The sequence below is a fragment of the Symphalangus syndactylus genome, chromosome 14 (genome assembly GCF_028878055.3).
Source record: "Symphalangus syndactylus isolate Jambi chromosome 14, NHGRI_mSymSyn1-v2.1_pri, whole genome shotgun sequence".
Taxonomy (NCBI): Eukaryota; Metazoa; Chordata; class Mammalia; order Primates; family Hylobatidae; genus Symphalangus; species Symphalangus syndactylus.
Window position 1 is genome coordinate 77618625 of NC_072436.2, and position 21521 is coordinate 77640145.

The 21521-nt window shown below is 35.7% G+C and overlaps 1 protein-coding gene across 28 annotated transcripts in view; it reads right to left on the minus strand.

Moving 5' to 3' along the window:
- EHBP1 (EH domain binding protein 1) overlaps nucleotides 1–21521 on the minus strand; it is a 387904-nt gene continuing 366383 nt past the window's right edge. For all 28 annotated transcript variants that reach the window (XM_055241558.1, XM_055241565.2, XM_055241553.2 and 25 more), the window contains 4 exons: nucleotides 8794–8893; nucleotides 7611–7684; nucleotides 1298–1412; nucleotides 1–1068 (listed from right to left, as the gene is read on the minus strand). In XM_055241558.1, coding sequence (XP_055097533.1) covers nucleotides 978–1068; nucleotides 1298–1412; nucleotides 7611–7684; nucleotides 8794–8893 — 380 coding nt within the window. In that variant the 3' untranslated portion in view covers nucleotides 1–977. The remainder of the gene's footprint in view (nucleotides 1069–1297; nucleotides 1413–7610; nucleotides 7685–8793; nucleotides 8894–21521) is intronic.

Sequence of the window (21521 nt, forward strand, 5' to 3'; positions counted from 1 at the left end):
TTTAAGGTAAGAAAGTTTCTGCTTTTATTGAAAATTTATATATGACTCAGTATTGTAATAAATAAACATAACCATTTTCACAAAAAATGACAGTGCTATGCTAAAGAAGAAAATATTAAATGGGGGATTTACTTGTAGTGGCAAGACAGACTTTTTATCAATACAGAATAAATATTAACAGCATTTGTGAGCCAATGTTGAGACCCAACAAAATGTAGGAATCAAGCATGATGTAAGAAATAATTATCCAGAGAAAAAGATGGTGTATTCTCGGATGATAAGACTGTCTTTGTAAACTGGTGCATATCAATTAGTCCTATCCTCACAGCTCACCTTCAAACCACAGGGCTTGTTTCTGGCTATGTTAAAGGACCATCCTCTGAGGAAAGCAGAGGAGAGGAACTCCATTATCCTTACAGCGAAACGCAACCACTGCAGAAAAACTCCACTGGTAAATAGAACACAGTTTAATAAGTAGATTGGATATGATCTAACTATAAAATTTAGGTAACAGAGTAAGTGTTACATATGGCAGGACTGGAAAAAAATCATGACATTTTTCTTATCCCCTGTACCCCCCTCCCACTGTCATTATGCTATTACCAACAACAACAAGAATAATGTTTCAAATTTTCCTCCCATCAAAAAATGAGAGAAAATAACGAGGGAAGTGTTTTTGTTCTTTTTTGAACAGTTTCTTGAACACCTCCAATACCAATCACTCACAAGGTGTCTGTGCAAATCTATTTCACAGGATTTCAAGGAAATTGTTAACTCACAAAAAAATCCTTAAACGAAGCTATTTTGGAGTTCTGTAGATTATTTGGAAAGGAGGGAGGGAAAAGGTGGTGGTGGTAAAGTAGTACAATCCAGCCAAACAAAATGTTAAAAGTTTTAAATCAACAATGAGTCTGACTTTTTCTGCTCTGGGAACCAAGACTCTAAAATGTTGGGAGAGATTCTTTCTGATCTGATGGCTACTGAAGAACACATTTCTCCTCTTTCTTGGCCATCTTGCCTTTGTTTTGCTCCAGAGTTCGCTCCAAATGCTCATCTTCTTCTTCGGCCCTGGATGTCAGACAAACAGGACAAACAGGAAACAAAATTATTTTTCTTCGTGGAGGGCAGAGCAGCACTCCCCCGTCGCCCAGTATTTGGATCCCCAGCGGGAATGGGGAGCACCAGGCCAGCGGGAGTCTGCCCCGGCCCTCCCGCGACCTCTGGATTGAACTTTCCGCACACTTCTCGGCCCCTCGGCAGGTGGCCCAGCCTCGACCCGACCCCACTGCCCACTCACTGCTTCTCCTGCGCGTCCAGGTCCCTGACCAGCGCATCGCGCTTGTTCACCAGGGCCACCAGCTCATCTAGCAGAAGCTGCTCGCGTCGCTTCTGGGCCTCGGTCTTCTGCCAGTCTGCAGAAGACGGGAGGCTAGTTAGCCACCGGCAGGGCCTCTGAACACCCGGCCCCCCGCCCTCCCCTTCCCGCCTTTTCCAGTTTCCTTATATTTCTCAGCAAACCACACTACAGGGCCACTAGATACTGTTTTCTGGGGAGTTTGGCTGTTGTGGTGAAGGCTTCCTCTCTAAAACTCTACTTCCTAAATAGATCCTGTGAATGGAGATAGCTGCGGCAGGGTTGGAACCTGCTTAGAACCAGGTGTGAACCGGCGGCTAGCCTGAGGTGCGCACCTGAATCCAGCCAAAGTGGGGGAGGGGAGCTAGAGGCCCAGAAGAGGTTGGCCCAGGGGTTGGTAGTGGGGGAAGTGGGTAAATGAGGAGGCGGGAAACAGTGATGGGCGATAAAATTATTCTGAAAAGGCTAGAGAATCTGCCTGAGAACCTATCCTCCTCCCCCACCCCCACTCTCACCCCAAACAGCCCATTCTTCGCTAATTTCCTCTTCGCTCTATTTTAGCAGTTGGATGTATCTCACACTGGGCGCCATATGCTTCACAATAACTTTAAAAGTAGTGAATCGGCTAATTAGCATTTTTCTTTGAAGTAAAAAATAAATTTGCTCTGCAATATTACACTGCAGCTCTCGATCGCATCACAGCCAGTTTTCTTTTGGAGACGTTTGCTGGGTGGTTTCAAATCAAAGCACTTTTGCAAAGGAAAAATTACATATTTCTTTTTGAAACCCTATGATAAAGGTTGGAAAACCCGATGGGCAGTGCTCTTTCCATGGATGGGGGGCGTTTTTTTTTTTTTTGAAGGTTTTAGACCCCAATAATATATTTCCTAATCTTTGCTGGTCTGATGATTTCCTTAAGATGAGCAGCAGTTTCATTTAATAAAAACAGGACCAAATCGAACATTTAAAACACTTTTGAAACCAAAGCCAACTGCTCTCTGGCCAGACTGTAAGGGCTTCTAGCTGTCAATCAACCCCCAGTCTACCCCGCCTCCCTCATTAGGAAGGTAAACAATGAAAAGAAGAAGTAGATGATGAGGCAGATAGCAGAACAAATGAGGACCTAGAGGGAAACAGGACACCAGCTTAAAAAAAAAAAAAAAAAAGAACCATGGCCACTGACTCCTGCAGCCCCCTCCCCCAGCAAATGCACTTTCCAAAAAAACAGAGAGAAGTGCAATCCTTTCGGGTTTCTCTCTTCTCTCTCCATTGCCCTGGGCAATCATGTTAAAACTCACATGGCTGGTGCTTATTCAGATAAACCTAACAATGCACACCGCTGGTTACCATGTGAATCTTCACAAACCACACAAGAATGTGCTGGTTCAAATCCCCCCCGACCCCCTCCAAAGCAAAATTTATTCAAGACAGCAAACTGCTCAGCAGCTTTATGAAAGCAAATGGTGCTAGAGGGAATTCTATCTTGTATTTACAAATTAAAAATTAGATGCATCATCATGCAATAAAGGTTAGAAAAGCAGCAAAAAGCTAGAATGTTTTATTCAATTTATCACTATTTCTTTCATTATAAGCTCTAACACATACATACATATTTATATGAAACATGCTATATGTTAATTATCCACATTCGATATAAAACATCACACAAATACATTAAATAACTGATCACTATTACATTTTTATTTTAAAAATGAAATATTCTATAGCATGGAGATGAATACAGAAACTATTTGGAAAGGGTTTCTTTGAATATAATAATTTAAAAAATAACAAACAGCAAAATTGAAGAGCAGCCATATATATCACAATTTTATTCTTTGGATTTAAATGCAACTGAGGACAGGAATGCTGGAAAATTTTTTAATCTGGTTCTTGTTCTTAAATCAGTCTTATTCAGCAGGTAAATTAATAGGGTCTCCAGGTTGGAAAGATCTTAAAGGTCATCTAGTCTAATTTCAGGTAACTATAATTCTCGAAATATTATTTGAGAAAAAACCTAAACGTGTAATAGATTTGAGACTAAATTTTATATTAAGATTACTAGTTTAATGAATATTATTTTTTTTCACTTCCAACCTCAAGAAATCATTCTGATTATAAGCTTTGATTTATAATTATTTACTTCCAAAACATTTTGCTAACAGCTTTACAATTGAATAAATTTTCAAAAATAGAATTAAATTGAAAATTATATTTAAAAAAATTAAACCAAGAAAACATAAATTTTAACAACACATATAATTTTCTTAATTATTCCTTCTCTGAACTTGACCAGTTGCTTTTAAGGCTTTAATTAGTAATTAAAAATACCAAGATTTCATTAATATTGAAAAAATTAGGACTTTAACAAAATGGATAAAAGAGGACATTAAAGAAAATTTTAACCTTTGAAGTATTGAGTAATTTAAAATATCTTAACTTTTCCCTAGCTCAGTAATGACATTTTCTATAACTGTAATGAAATCTTTTAAAAATTAAGAATATTTAGGTAATTTTAATCATTTCAGAGTCAAATTTAAATGACATTAGAATTTAAAATATCCCAGCATAAATTTATAGGATTTTAAAATATTAAATCTGTCATTACAGTGCTACATTAATATCTGTCTACAAAATATTAGTCAACTGTACAGGAAATAGCAATGTGCAGTGAATAGAGTTTACATTAGCAAAACTATACTTTTACTTCATGTTTGTTTTCTCATAATGGGAATAAATTATATAATATACATGTACACAAACTCATACATATGTATACATACACATACATATATATTTGAATGCTAATTTGAGAAATTAAGCAAACCATTTTTATCTTTTTTAAAAAATGTAGTATTACATTTAAAATTGATCAAGATTCACATTCGCATGTTCAAGCCTAACTGCACTGACTTTGGCTTGGACAAACTACAATGTGGGTTCTGATTAATTTAAAGATTCCAGTGTACTTTTGCTACAAAAGCCATATCCTCTCGTAACAAATAGGATTAAGTTTTGATGCTGCATTTGAGCCAAAGTGTTGAAATAAAGAGATTCTGTTTATGTCCATCTGCACTGAGCTGTTTTGTTAGTTTAAAAAACTCTTTTTTATATATAGGGCCAATTATTCACTCCCTGATTCAGTTTATTTGCTGAAGTTGATAATTACCTTGAAAAAAGGCAAGAGAAATACCTATAAACACTTTAATAGAAAGGACCTAAAGTTCTTGTAGTAAACCTTCAACCTTGCCACTATAAATAAGCCTGGCACTTTGATGAAAATTAACACTAGTTTTGTAAAGAGCACATTGGGGGATTGCAGTCAAGTCTTATCTTTAGTTCCAGTCAACTAGCAATCCTGAAAGAGTTTGCATCATCATCAGAACAGGCCATTTGATAGGATTCTACCGCTGTACCTAATCAATCTATGGAAGACTGTGGCTGTACTGTGTAACAAAGCTAAAATAGATTTACAAATGGGGTTTTAGGGGATAAGCTCCTCCACAGGATTACATATTGATTTTAAATATAAAAAGCTTATCATATAAACCATAACTACAAAAATAGTGAACCTATGCATAAATCCCTTTAGAAGAGCACCCACTTCAAACTCTAAGCCAAGAATAAATCAAGATGTACAAAATCCTAGAGAAGATCCATTTTTTGTGCAGAAAATGAACATACCACTTTCTAAAAGCCCACCCCAATGTGTGGAGAAATGAATTTATCTTTCTTGAGGGGGCATTAAATAATCTGGAACAAAAAAAACTATAGGAAAAGTATCTAAAAGATATTTGTTAGTTTGAGGGATCCTACAACTTAGTTCAGTAGAGTGAAACTCCTGCTATGAAAAACACCTCAGGAAAAAAAGGGTAAAAGACAGGCCAAAGTGATTATGGATTCTTAGAATGGATGTATTGAATATTATATTTTGCTCTCAAACCAAGCTGTTAATATTTCTTTCAATGTGCTATGGTTATCAATATTCTATGCTATTCTCCTGGTGAATGGTTTCAGCAGCAGATTTATTTGAAAAGATTTTAGTTTATTTATTACTAAAACCATCTTATGGCTACTAAGTAGGAGGGATGGGAAAAGAGAAATGAACTTTAAAACAAAAGAAAGCAAAACAAAACCAACTACTGTTGCTTATTCATATGTTTTTTTCTGTGGTGTGTTAACACTCGAAAAGGCTATTCATCTGAATGTGTGTCCACTCTAAGGGTTGGCTCAGAGGACACTGTCTTCACAGAGCTGATCTTCACAGTGATCACCACCTCTCTGGGACAGCCCAGCCCATGTACTGCCCAGGCTAGTGGGGCAGGCCTCTTTCTTAAGACAGTATCTTTATTTGTAATCAACAGGCTACTCCTTTTCTCAAGTCGCCTTTTCCCCTCAACCAGCAATGGAAACTGGCCGAGAGATTTAAGGCACAGTCATATATACACAGACAATGTATTTAAAACACAAAAGAGAAAGATAATGCAAAACACTAACAACTGTAGTAAAACTGTTTTAAAAATATTTTTCCACTTTTCTTCAAATATATGACTTTCTACTGCTTTTCTGTATGTGCAAGCAGGTCAGGCAGATAAAATAGTAGATTACTTAACACTGTAAATCTGGTATATAGGGATAGGACTGCTGATGAAATTGAATTATTTAATGTGTCATGGCCCTGCTTTTAAGACAGGTATTTGGTTATATTGGTTTTGGGGTTAGAACCAATATCTATCTTAAAGTCAACTGTATTGTATCAAGCTGTATTTTGGGGATAGTTTATCTTTTTATACGTGAAAGCGTAGATAAAAATGTAAAGAATATTGTGTTGAGTGTAGTGTACAATGAATCTATAATAAACTGACGAGTTATATGTATTATATATACTATATATAAACATTATATATTATATATACATATATATAATATAAATAGTATTTGCTGTGCCTACTTTTCAACTTACTATTTTGCTCTTTTGAAGACTATACCATGACTACAAAAACTATATCAAGAGGAAAAATATCATTTAGTATAGTTGTGCACTTTATTTCAATGGCAAGTTTCACAGAACTTCTTAAATAATTTTGACAAATTTTATAGTCATTATCAATGCTATAATTTGATACATCTGGGTAGCCACTTGAAGGAAATTGGCTAACTGAAGCCTTTCAAAATAAAGTAAATCAGATTTCTAAATGAGGATATACAAATGTTGCCAGTGATATTTATCAAATGAGTTTATGAATATAAAAGTAACTAAAAATGAAATGTCTACAAGCATATATGATAGTATTTAGACAAATAGCATGCACTTTGATGACAATATTTATTAAAATGTTTTAAGAATATAAGGCTTCACTTGGCTTTCCCTTATGTACTTAAATTTCCAGTTTCTGAACTAATTAGAATTGACTTATTATGGATCAGGTACCTTATCAGGTGAAGAACAAAATTACCATGGACAGTCAATGGGTTAAGAGGTCAATATAGAATAGGAAAATCGGTTTGCATTGATTAGACTAAAGGTCCATTTTACAGAGCCCAAAGGATTAGCTTTTAAGCAGACATCTTTGAACTATAAGACATTTTCAACTGAGATATAAGGAGAACAGCATTATAAAACACCTAAGAATTAAAAAAAATATATATAGTAAATGCCAGATAAGCTAGCTGATGTTTACTGATATATGAACCATACATAGGATTACTATATAATTCATTTAAAAACTTTATGAAAAGCATGAAACTGTTTCATTTATCTCTTATGCCAATCTTTGCCCAGATACTCACTTAATACAAGTTGGAATCTTAAGAACTGTAGTAGACTGAACACGGATATATTTCAATGTTGACATCAATTAAATATTAAAGCAAAATTTAGAGTCTGGATGTAAAAAATCAAAATGATAAATCTTTTCCAAACCTCCCCAGTGGAAACAACTTTAAATCGCACTTAAGTAAAATGTAATTAAATCAATCAACTCCTTATATTTTCCATTTTATGGACATATAAGCTTACTGAATCAAAACTTAAGACAATTTTCTGCTATTATTAATAGCAAACATAATGATTATCTATCTGAATTAGGGTCTTTAAGTTTATATGGATACTGCTTTCTGACTCCACGGCATTTATTTGCAATTCCGGAAGGTCCCTAGTACACCAGATGTAGTAAGACCAGAAGTGTATTATATTCTTTAAATCTCTTTGACAACTGACACGTCACATACCTCACCACACCATAGCATTTCTTACCTTCAATGGCTAGCATTGCCCGCAATTCCCGGTTCAGCAGCTCATACCGTCGTTCTAAATCATGTTCTTTTTCCCTGGGCAAGTTGCAAAAGTTCATCAATATGCTAATTACTAAATCATTAAACACTTAAAAGAACCTTTAGGTTACATTGATTTTAGGACTCATAACTGACTTTTCTCTTTAACTTTAAGCCACTCCAAATGAATGATACACAAACCTAAAACCTTCCTCAGTCGAGTATTTACTAGTGCTATTATTTTCCTCCTTCAATTCTGAATGTTACATAGGTATATTTTAATCTGAGGATAATTACTCACTTTCTTCATTGCTTCTTGTAGTAAATGCCAAGTATAAGGCTATTTTCTAAAATATTTTTCATAATTTATAATCTCTTTTTTTCCAAAACTCCATATGAAAAGAATACAAGAAACATGAAAGTACCAGCAGTGCAAATTTAATACAGAGACCACAATTCAGGATTTGTTAAGTTTTGTGCTTCTTCGTAGCTCTTTTATCAAGTTCAGGCATGGCAGAAATTATGAAATTAGACTTTTTCACTAAAATAAACCACGTAAGCCTGCTCATTCTCACACTAGGTGGCATACTAGAAGAATACTGCTAGTGAGCAGAAAGGAACATGCTTAAGTCCTCCGGTGAACTAAAATGCTAACAACTAAGAATGCTTACATTTTGTCTAGACTCCATTGTACTGTAATTCTTATAATCACAAAAAGGTCACTTTTGTTTTAGTAACTGATCTTTTATCCCAAAATTTAGAATAACATCACCTGAGACTATAAATGTACTTTTGTCCTTATTAAGAGTTATTTTATTTAACTTAGAATTTGTTGTTAAATAAACTTTAATTTTATTTATCTTGCCCTCTCTCAATATAAACCAAACTTCCTTTCCTTGTATAAGTGATTTATTTCTTAAATACAATAATTGTTTATATTCCTTGGCTTTCTGTATAATAAACACTTTTTCAGTGTCTATTGTTCCATTTAAAAATTCTTATAAGATGAAAACTGTCATATACTATTTTTTATTTTTTTATAAAACATGTAATTGCTAAGGAAAGGGAAAATACCGAATAAATATGAAATCCCAAAGAAGGCAATAACAAGAGGCCTAAGATTTATCAATGTTGTAGGCAAAACAAGCATAATGATGAGTACTTACAGAAGAGAGAGCTGATTCATTCTCCTTATTAAGGCATTTTTCTTATTAACTAACATAAACCATTCCTGCATCATAGCTTCTTCTTCTTCTGTGTTCCTTCCTATAATTCAGGAAGAGTTACCTCTTACTATATGATGTTATACAAGCCAAATAATAGTTTAGCACAGAATTTTTTAAACATAGAAAACATTTTAGTTATTCTAATACTGTATATTAAACTGCTTATAAGAAGGTTAAAGTCCAAGTCCTGAAAAAAGAAAAGTCAGTCTTCTTAAGGTGATATTATTCGGCATGCATATTTTACTCTCCGTGAACATACCTATAGATCATATTAACACTAAGTACAGTAAGCAAAATGTCCTGCCTTTTAAATTCTCCCTAGAGGCTGACTTGCTATTATGTTTCAATAAGGAACTCACAGTGCTGAGAGACATATGGTCATGATTAAAAAAAAAATTAAAAAATCATTATGAGACTCATAAGACTAGCAGGAAGATCAGGGAAGTCCAGAGATTGTGTGAAAGCTTCCATTTGTAACAACTTGCTATTTTCTTATTTTCCTCCCCAAAAGTAAACTAGAGATATGTAATATATATGACATTTTGGAACTCATCATCCCTAATAGGGTAGACTACTTATAAATTACTAAATACACTGTAAATGACCAGGCTACAAAAAAATACCCACAGCTACCTATGAAAAAAAAATTTAATGAACATCATGATGTTCAGAAAACATGTGAGCAGAGTGACAACTGAACATTTTAGATTATAACTGATTGTACATAGGAGATACTTAAAATTCCCCATCGCTAATATCCATCCCATCATCTAATACCACCCTGCCACTTCCTCACAAAGGCCAATATAATCCATATTAGGGATTATAATATAGTATATATTTGTCATTTGTTCATGTAGAGGTAGGCCACAATTACATTGAAGAAAAATATTAATTTTCCTATCTTCCTTTCTCTCCCTTCAAATTATACCTAGTCGAATTTCTAATTCTTCAATGTTTATTTCCTGAATTTTTCCCATGACTGGTTTATTGTTTTGCTAAGCTATTATTTAATATTTCAGTCTAACTTCTGTATGGCATTCATAAGGTTAATTTAAATATCTATTAAAATTAAATAATTCCCCTCAGATTATTATTCCCTAAGTTTGATTTTCTTTTCAAGTAAAATGTCAAGGAGAGCCCTCTTCCACCAACCCCACACTTCCCTTCTCCAGAGGTAAGTATGATTATAGTTTAACATATCTCCTTCCAGACCACATTGATAGCTATGTCTATCACACGTGTATATACTGTATCTATAGACACATACATTTTTTTTAACATAAGAGCTCATATTACATATTCATCTATGATTTGTTCTGTCATATTGTCCAAATATCTATCTCATTCTTTATAGTGCTTGCATAAATTATGAGCATACCATAATTTATTTAAATATTTCTACATTAATACAAATTTAAATAATTTTTAGAATACAAATAGAATATAAAAAGCTAATCTGTGTGTAAGGGATTAAACATGTATTTCAGAGCATCCCTATAAAATAGATAGCTGTTGTTTACCAGTAGGGAGAATAGTTGAGAATATGTGCCTTCATTTAATGCTGTTAAAACTAATGGTACGAAGCCGACTTAGGATAGATTCTTTTAAGAGTCTGAACAAAAGTCTTTATTGTTTTACAGTATTTTTAATCTCTCTTTTAGGGTAGCTGGTTTTGTATTCACTTTGGACCATGTGATGTCTTGACACTGGTCATGTGATACAGGCTGCGATAGGCACAAATCCCTGGGTAGCAACAAAAGAAGAAAGAGTAAAAAGAAAAAGCTGAGAAAAAGCTTGCAATTTGGAAAAAGGCCAATTGTACCCTGGTGAAGGCCTTTTTGATCAGTGAAATGCCACATGTGTGCAATATTAATAGGTGTAGATTTTATGATATTTAACTTTCCAATTAAAGACTTAATTCTTGTGTTCATAACCTATGTGATTTCTAAAAATATAGACTTATTAAAACTTTCTTTTGCATTTAACTTAACCTATAATTTGAGGTTTTCAGGCAATACTAGAAGCAACCAGCCTACTCTTAAATTAGCATCATTTTCTTCAATGGAAGACAGCTTCCTTCAGAATAACAATATTGATGTGGTACTGTGTTATTTTCAGTTTAACTTATGCCTATGAATTCTAGTGAAGAATAAGAGATCCCCTTCCTCTAACTGTTACGAAATGACTAATAACAAAAGAATCTCATGTTTTAGAAGGAAATAAGCCTAACAATAAGAAATATTTAAGGACACATTACTCATTGCTTCACAGAGTATTTAATTGGAAAAACATATTTGAAGATAAATCAATTCTGTATCACCAAATCCTTATCTGCGATAGTATAAAATGATGGACATCTATACTTAACCTAATACTAAAAAAATTAAAATTTCTTCTAATACATCATTACACAATTGTTTTTAGGGCTCTCAAATTTTTCAAATTTAAAAAGCTTTTAAAAGCCAGTAAGTTGAACCATTACAAATTAATCCTGACTTTAATAACTGGTTAAAGACCCCTTTAGCTTTATAAGTAACAAAAAATATTAAAGCCTGTGATCACAGTGAGCTTTTCTCATTTCTCCTCTAACCATTTGTTATTTAATCCAATACTAGTAATCCAATTTGTCCATCAGACTTTTAAAGGGCAGAATGCAACTTCCTCAGCTTAGACACTTTTCAAAGTACAATATATTTTTCAAATGAATGCTGGATGTTTCATTTTTCCCAACTGTTCGTAGCTCTAATGCATGAGGAAAAAAAGAACAAGATGAACATTGTTCATACTGATTAAGTAAGAGCTCATTAAAGAGCTGTCAGTGCGGTACTTTGAATATGCATGAAGCATATAATCAGATCTAGTACCGTCACTAGAGGAGAATACGGTAAGTACAAAGGATTGATTTAATTACTTAGAGTGGGCTGTGGTGGTAAAGCCGTCTTGTTAGTGCAAAAAGAAAAAGAGGTTGTATTCTGGCACTGTTAGAAAAAAAGGCAGTTTTAGCTTCTGCCACAATACCTAATCTCAGAATAAAGCACTTTACATTGTAGCTTAAAATGAAGACTGTCATTATTTTATAAAATGGCCATAAATCGTTTAATCTTATTTAACCTAACCTGGTTAACTGCCTCTTTTTCAAAATTATCTTTAATTTGTAATTACAACCACATTTTTGTCACCTAGACCAACAATAATGCTTTTTAAAATTTTTTTTCAGTTTCACCATTTAGAAAATTCAAGACGTACACTACTGAAAGCCATTTTGAAATTAAAAATGACAAAATAATATAGTATAGTATACAATTACTAAAACGTGAAAGCATGGCTGAGTTGTTACACTATATTTTAAAACATAGTACCTCACATTTATTATAAATAAATTATCAATAAAAACATAAAAACTACTTAACTAGTTTTAGCCTTAACATTTTAAAGTATTGGACTACTTAATATAATCTCTGGTAATATTTTTTCCTACTTTGTTTCCTTAAAAACTTGTTTTTATTTTGCCTCCAAGACAATGTAACATCTATTTCGATATCACAATCCTTAAAGTCAGTTTTTTCTTTTAATCCGTTATTGCAGCTAGAGTATGATTTTTAAAAATTATTAAATAATCAAGGATGATGATAATGGCAGGAAAAGTAACTATTTGTAAATATAACTTCAAATTATTCTTCTTATCACACAGTTAACAAAAACCACTTGACAGAAGCACATGATGCAGAGCACTACATGCAGTAGTCAGTGTTAACTGACAATATCAACTACTTTATATTACATATCTTCCAAGAAATCTTCAAAGTTATTATTTTTATTTAGCAATTCATTCATTTATCCAAGCATCTGTATGTAATTTTTACTTATTTTTTCAGAAGTAGTATTTTCAACGTAAGTTTTAAAATGAATAAGTGATGTCAAAAACCAGAAATTATGAATGTTTTAAAAACTGTCTTCTCATTAGCTTTTCCTAATTAATCTTTCACCATAAAATTATCTATTTATAAAGATATATTTTAGACAGTGAATTCTTATATAAATGCAAAATAAGGAACAAAACAATTTTAGCTGAGGACAAATTCAATGGGAAAGACTAAATACATATAAATGTAGGCTGCTGTTATACAAGTATACAAATTCAAGATTTTCTACCATGAAATCATTAAAGAATGCTGAAATCTTGATGTAGCCCCATAGTGGTGATGGCTGAGTAGTAATCACATATAGCCCTTAAAGGACACAACATAGCAAAGCTAAACCAAACACAAAAACAAAAAAACCTGCCATTACAAATTGTTCTGATGGTGATTATAAGAATATGATTATGACCTTTCAAAGACATATGACAAAAAGACATATGATACATGAGGGTATCCAAGTAACTGGTATTTAATGGATGAAAGAGATGAATTTGGTGCAGTTATGTAGGGTCATGTAGACATTAACTCCAAAGCCAACATTACTGCAGGACTCCAGTGCCTCAGTTTTAGAAAATATTTAAACTTAGGAAATAGAGCTATATTATGAAAATAAATTTTACTACAAATGTTTCTGATCCAACAATATCCTCAAACAGCATCAATATGGAAGAATCTCATAATCTTGATGTTTTCAGCAGTTTAATTGTCTTAAAACCATTTGCTCAGCCTGACATATTTACAATATTAAGAGTACAAACTTTGGGAAATATCCTGTCTCCTTTGGTTGAAGCAAAAGAAAAACTGCCATACTCTCTCACACGTATCTTATATTTACCCGTTTGCTAAGATAGAATGTAGGGACAGATGTGAGGTAGCAACTTTCTACACATGACTTCTAACAGACCCCTATGCATGGACTTTCTACAGGAGGAGGCACAGACAACTTCACCAAAATTCTTCCTCAATAAACTTACACATAGGAAGAAGCTATTTCTAAAGGTTGGAAGTTTACAGCAGTCTTCTTGCACCAACTTCTCACTCCTTAATGGGGTCTGAAATGACTTTTTTTTTTTTTTGAGACAGAGTCTCGCTCTGTTGCCCAGGCTGGAGTGCAGTGGTGCGATCTTGGCTCACTGCAACCTCTGCCTCCTGGGTTCAAACAATTCTCCTGCCTCAGCCTCCAAGTAGCTGGGACTACAGGCGCCCACCACCACGCCCAGCTAATTTTTTGTATTTTCAGTAGAGACAGGGTTTCACCATGTTAGCCAGGATGGTCTTGATTTCCTGACCTCATGATCCACCCACCTGGGCCTCCCAAAGCGCTGGGATTACAGGCGTGAGGCACCATGCCCAGCCTGAACTGACCTTTTTTTTTTCTTTTTAAAAATCATTTCTTTTTATTTATTTATTTATTAATTATACTTTAAGTTCTAGGGTACATGTGCACAATGTACAGGTTTGTTACATATGTATACATGTGCCATGTTGGTGTGCTGCACCTGTTAACTCGTCATTTACATTAGGTATATCTCCTAATGCTTGAACTGACCTTTTTTATACTGAAGGTCAGCACTGGATTTCTCAAAAGGTAACAAACTAAACACAAAGTTAAGGCAGAAATAAAAAAGCATCAAGGTAGTCATTATGGAAAAAATTATAACTGATAAAATTATTTATATTTACTTATAGCTTAGGGTTTTTTTTTGTTTTTGTATTTTGTTTTGAGACAGGGTCTTGTTCTGTCACCCAGGCTGAAGTGCAGTGACATGATCTCAGCCCACTGCAATCTCCACCTCCAGGGTTCAAACAATTCTCCTGCCTCAGCCTCTCGTGTTGCTGGGATCACAGGTGTGCGCCACCACATCTGGCTGATTTTTGTATTTTCAGTAGACATGGGGTTTCGCCATGGTGGCCAGGCTAGTCTCACACTGCTGGCTTCAAATGATCTGCCCACCTCGGCCTTCCAAAGTGCTGGGATTACAGGTGTGAGATACTGTGCCCGGCTAATAGTTTAGTATTTTTTTAAAAATTACATATGGGATTATGATGCATCCATAACTTTTTGTTGCTAAGAGCCTTTAAAGGTAAATGACTCACATTTCAGGTAATGCATGACTATCTTGACCATCTACAGATGAGCATTTGACTAAAGTTAAAACACTCAGAACTCCAAAGCTGTATTATTTTTTAAGGTACATTTAATGTATTTTGTAAAATAGGATAAAATACAGTCAGTCACTTTTACAGACATAATTCTACTGGATAGACAGTAGTCTTCTTGGAGAATCAATTAAGCGACCTCTAGTAAGGGGCAAACTTGAATTGTAAGCTTCCCTTACAGATGGATGCCTCCCTCTGCCAGCTCTCCACTCTCCTGAAGGCCTTTTTGTTTGGGCTGCATCTGGCCTACTCCCTTCTATCCACTCCCTGTCCTACAGCCTTCTCACAGTCATGTCATGGGAATGACTCAAGTGGCTCTAGAAGTGACAGATATATTAATATCAAAGATGAACATGAATAGTTGAATAAAATAATTTCTTTAAAAGTGGGAGTAGAAGCTGGGCACAGTGGCTCATGCCTGCAATCTCAGCACTTTGGGAGGCCGAGGTGGGTGGATCACCTGAGGTCAGGAGTTCGAGACTGGGCTGGCCAACATGGTGAAACCCTGTCTCTACTAAAAATACAAAAAATTAGCTGGGCATGGTGGCACATGCCTGTGATCCCAGCTACTCAGGAGGCCAAGGCAGGAGAATCACTTGAACCTAAGAGGCGGAGGTTGCAGTGAGCCGAGACCACACCACTGCACTCCAGCCTGGGTGACACAGCGAAACTCCACCTCAAAAAAAAAAAAAAAAAAGAAAGAAAAGGCTGGGCATGGTGGTTCACACCTGTAATCCCAGCACTTTGGGATGCCAAGGCGGGCAGATCATTAGGTCAGGAAATCAAGACCACCCTGGCTAACACAGTGAAACCCTGTCTCTACTAAAAATACGAAAAAAAAAATTAGCTGGGTGTGGTGGTGGGCGCCTGTAGTCCCAGCTACTTGGGAGGCTGAGGCAGGAGAATGGTGTGAACCTGGGAGGCGGAGCTTTCAGTGAGCCGAGATCGCACCACTGCACTCCAGCCTGGGCGATAGAGCGAGACTCCGTTTCAAAAAAAAAAGAAAAAAAAAAGCGGAAGTGGAGAAAAGCAATATTTCTACGTTAATGTATTTTAAGATGTGATTTTTAAATAACTGTGTGTATATATATATATAGCTAAATATTAAAACAGATATTCATAAACATTTATACATTCATGTAGCCCAAAATTTCAGGGAGGATATTCTCATTGGGAGAATGGGGTTCATCTTTATTTAGGTTATTTGGATACACATGATAGAACAACTGACTCATAAATGAACTTTAGAATAAAGACCTCTTATAAATTAAGGAGCATATTATGAATGTTTACTTACATTAATTCTGAGAAACTCTTGTAGATATAACTATAAATTCTGGTAGAGTCAAGCATGATATATAATTATATACTATCTATAGTTTCGTGGCTGGTTAGATCAGTCATTCTGAATATAATGCAAATAAGATGAACATTGCATCCACACCCAATATGGCTTCTGCTGGCTGGGCATGGTGGCTCATGCCTGTAATCCCAGCACTTTGGGAGGCTGAGGTGGGCAGATCACCTGAGGTCAGGAGTTTGAGACCAGCCTGACCAACATGGTGAAACCCCATCTCTATTAAAAATACAAAAAAATTGGCCAGGCATGGTGGCATGTGCCTGTAATCCTAGCTACTCGGGAGGCTGAGGCAGAAGAATCGCTTGAATCTGGGAGGTGAAGGTTGTGAGCTGAGACTGCGCCACTGCACTCTAGCCTGGGCGACAGAGCAAGACTTCATCTCAAAAACAAAAAACAATATAGCTTTTGTTCAGTTGAGCTTTTAAAAAAAAATTGAGCCCCTTGATCTCAGACTAATTATTGAAACTCTCTAAACCTCAGTTTCTTCATCTCTATATGGATAATGGTATTACTTACTTCACGATTGTTGTAAGAATTGAGAAAATCCACATAAAGTACTTAGTGCAGAACCCAAGACTACAAGCTATGATGATAATAATGAAGGGGGTGATGATGGTGTATATAGCCCTGAGGCAGGAACTGGAGATACAAAATAACCAAGATGTGGTCTCTGCCCTCACAGGCCGCATAGTCTAGTATGGAGACAGACATAACCAGGGATAGCTAGATCAAGGGTAAATCTGTAAACAATTTCACGGACACAAATTGTATTTTTAATCTTGGCTCCCATAACGAAGTCTATAGTTAGTGTTCCATTGGTCATATGCAGGATAGGTGAAAAATGTGGGTGAATCAGTACAAACCCATCTCTGCAGCTGGAAAAACAAAGCAGATGCCCTACTGGGTCAGCAGTGCCACTGCTGCCTACAAAAGATAGCCACAGCTATGGTAACACAACAGTGGGGCTGTGCTCCAAACAATGGTAGTCTAGTTATTGACAGTGGGTTTTAGAGACTTAAAAAAAAAGTAGATAATGGAATACTGGTTAATATCAAAAAATAAAAAAGGTACATTTTAAGATTGAAAATTATGGACTAATGGAACACATCTACAAGTTTGCTGGTTATGAATATAAAGTTTAAAAAATGAGAATTACAATATGAAGTACAAATTGATGTAATTTGAAGAAAAGAATGACGACAACAGAATATCAAATATTTACAAAGCAAAAAGCTTCAGTGGGAAAGTAAGTTTTCATCATTTTTATAGGAAGATATTTGGATGTTAAAAGCACAGCACCTTTAAAAGCAGCTTATGAAATTGTCAGTGTAGATGAAATAGCTTATTTACTAAATGTCAGGTGAGACTGTGATTAGATTCTACTGAAAGTATGGAAAATTAAATATATATAATTTTTAAAATATAGAAATACAAATTCAGACAGATAGGCTTTAAATGTGTTCCAGATATGTTCCTTCCTAATAAAGGGTTTCTCCAAAGATGTATTATGCAGTCGGACAACTACTCTTGTAGGTAACCTGCTCCAGTGTGGCTTAAAGTCTCTACAAAATTGGCAGAAGGTGGTGGAGCATGCCTACAGTATCAGGTACTCAGGAGGCTGAGGTGGGAGGATCACTGGAGCCTAGAAGTTCAAGGCCAGCCTGTGGAACATAGCAAGACCAAAACTCTTAAAAAAAAAAAAGTCTTTAAAAGTGCTTAAAATATCATACCCAGGGTGTCTCCAGAGCCTCCGGTTTCCAATAAGGGATGAGTTCAACCCTAAATTAGCTGCCTGCACAGTAAGTTTCTTTTCCACTGTATTCCTGCTTTGATCATGCTTGGGTTCAGATAACCAGGTAACACTGTGATATATCCTTCCTATGTACCTTCTCATTTACTTATTTAATTGACAAAAAGAGTATATATTTATCATGTCCATGTTTTGAAATAGGTAAACACTGTGGAATGTCTAAACTATGGTAATTAACATATGGATTACATTATATACTTTTTTTTTTGTGGTAAGAACACTTAAAATCAAGTCTCTTAGCAATTTTGAAGTATAATACACTGTTAAAGCCCAGGTATGGTGGCTCATGCCTGTAATCCCAGCACTTTCAGAGGCCAAGACAGGAGGATCGCTTGAGCCCAAGAGTTCAAGGCCAGCATGGGCAACATAGTGAGATCCTGTCACTGAAAAACAAACAAACGAACAAACAAAAACATATACTCACCACATTGTACAATAGATTTGGTTAACTTATTCCTCCTATCGAACTGAAATTTTGTATCCTTTCACCAACATCTTCCCTGACCTTACCCCTACCTCCCCTACCATCTTAGCTCCCCCGGTAACCACCATTGTGCTCTCTACGTCGACAAGTTCAATCTTTTTAGATTATAAATATAAGTAAGGTCATATGATATTTGTCTTTCTGTGCCAGCCCTATTTCACTTAACATAATGTCCTCATATGCACCTTCCTAAATATCTATAGGGTAGAGCTGATGGGAATTATGCCTCCCCACTTGCAGCCCGCACCCACATTTGTTCTCAAACCACAGAAGCCTAAGCAAAGCAGGACAGTGTAGATCCTTCTCCAGCAGCTTTCTAACTTGAACAGGATTTCAACAATTAACACAACACCTTGAAACCAAATGCAATAAATGCTGTTCTTCCAGATCAGGCCAGGTGAATAGTGTGAATTTCAACACTATAATACCACATCCAGTGCCCCTCAGTGGTTCTCTGGAGAACCATTCTCTTCATGTGGGTACACATTATCTTCACTAGAGTACACTCATAACGAACTTGGCTCTGTATTGCCATTTCCTGAAGTTGAGAACAAGAATGTCTCAAAGAGACTGTCATGTATTTCCTTCATCAGATCACTGACAACCAATAACTTTCTTATAGGCTGGGAATAATAATGGTAATGATGATGATGATGATGATAATAGCATCAACTGTTTAATGAGGTTATATAATTTACCTCAAGTCATATAGCTAGTCAGTGGTGGAACCAGGCCTCAGATGCAGCCAGTTTGTCTTGTGAGCCACTACTCTTAGCCACCCACTTGACACTTAAGGACTCATAGGTAATCAGTCTTACCAGAACAGACTCTTTATTTAGAATTCAGGCCAACCTTGACAAAGCCTTCAGAGTGGCTCTGATAAACAAATGAACACAAAAAAACTTTCAAAATGCTGATAAACAAGAAAACCCTCATGCTGTTCACTTAGTTCATCCATAACAGAGGGGATTTCATTTAGTCTTCCCATGTGCATGCCATTGGGACTTAGCAATGATGTCAGAGCAGCATACCATTCTTCATAAGAGGAGTCAGCCTTTCTTCCTATGCAAACATGTCCATAAGATCCTTGAATTATACATTGGTATATGATATCTTACAAAAATGGGATCCCTAGAAGAGACCTGTTCACTTCTTGGGTAACTACAAGTTACCTGTGATTCCATCTGAGGCAATGGAAATGGGCATTCAATGAAAATGGCCAAGCAAGAATACTCTGCCTAGCACTGGATTATCAGGATACATTCAAGTCCAGCTATGCTCTTTAAGAGCTATATGAACTTGTGTAGGTTATTTACTCTCCCTAAGACTCAGTTTCCTCATCTGTAAAAAGGAAACAATGGTACTACTTCATAGAGTTTTGTGAAGATTAAATGAATTCAAATATGTAAAGCACTTAGAATAGTGCCAGGCTCATGGTGAATAAATGCTATGTAAGTAATACGATATTGCTATTATTCTGTCTTGCTCTCTCTCTCTACACACACACACACACACACACACACACACAAGGTAGAGAGCCACATTCATTATTCAAACTTCAGTATCCTCTCTTGACTCCTAGAATTATTGATAGAGCAAGGCATGGTGATTCCTCCCAGCAGAGTGTCAGAGTTTTTCTGACTGCCTATGCAAGCATTAGAAAGGACTATCCACAGAAGTAAATATGTTGGGCAACTCAGTGCAAGTCTGAAGTTGTTAGTTTCATTGAGCATATTTCTAATGTCTTTACATATTCATTTTACTGAACCAATCAACCAAAATGCATCCTAACAGCATTCTGCCTTTTTAAATCCCCTCAATGCACCCAAACCCATCAACTACCCATTACCCATTTTTCTTTTCTTAAAGCAGTTACTCAGTTGCAAACCCTCCATTAGACATTCCCCTTTCCAAGGTTACACATGTTCTGTTAAGTGTATTCCAAAGATCCTTGTGCTAATTGCCATTTTGTTCAGTTAGAAGTCTAGAGAAAATCTAACATGTGACTCCCAGAATCTCTAAAATTCCCAAGGATTAAGTTATTTTCATATTTCTCCTCAACTTAATCCCCAGGATATGTTCAGTTGCCCCTTTTATCATGATATAAATTTTTAAATACCCTGTAGAATGAAGAATATCATGGTACCCCAATAATTTATCTCAGATTCTGGCACAAATCTTATGGGTCAATCTCAAGCAGTTAGCTTTATGTCCTTGTGTTGTAATATCCTTTCCCTTCTCTCCAAAGCTACAGCCCATTTAAAAAGGGCCAGAGCCTCACGCCTATAATCCTAGCACTTTGGGTGGCCGAAGTGACAGGATCATTTAAGCTCAGGAGTTCAAGACCAGCCTGAACATAGCAAGGCTTTGTCTCTACTAAAAATAAAAAAAGTTAGTAAGCTGGGTGTGGTGGTGTGCACCTGTAGTACCAGCCACTCAGAGCCTGAGGCGGGAGGATTGCCTGAGCCCAAGAGATGGAGGCTGCAGTGAGCTATGACTGCATCAAAGCAATCTAGCCTGGGTGACAGATCAAAACCCTGTCTAAAATCTGTTTAGTCCTCACAACACATCTGTTGACACAGTACTTCTTTTCATTTCCCATACTTGTTGCCATCAAATCAAATTACATGTTTCAGAGTTTAGCAAAATATCTACCTAATCTACACTAACAATTTTGTAGGATGATTTTAAAGAAAACATTTTATCATCTACAAATGATGAAAACTAATCTTTTAATGAAAGTCCATTATCTAAAACCAAACTTTGTTGGCTTTATGAATGTGTAGTACTTTTTTCTAGAATGGTATTCTACTTTTTTTTTTTTTTTTCCCAGAGTAGATCTCGCTCTGTTGCCCAGGCTAGAATTCAGGAGAGTGATCATAGCTCACTGTAACCTTGAACTTCTGGGGTCAAGCAATCCTCCTGCCTCAG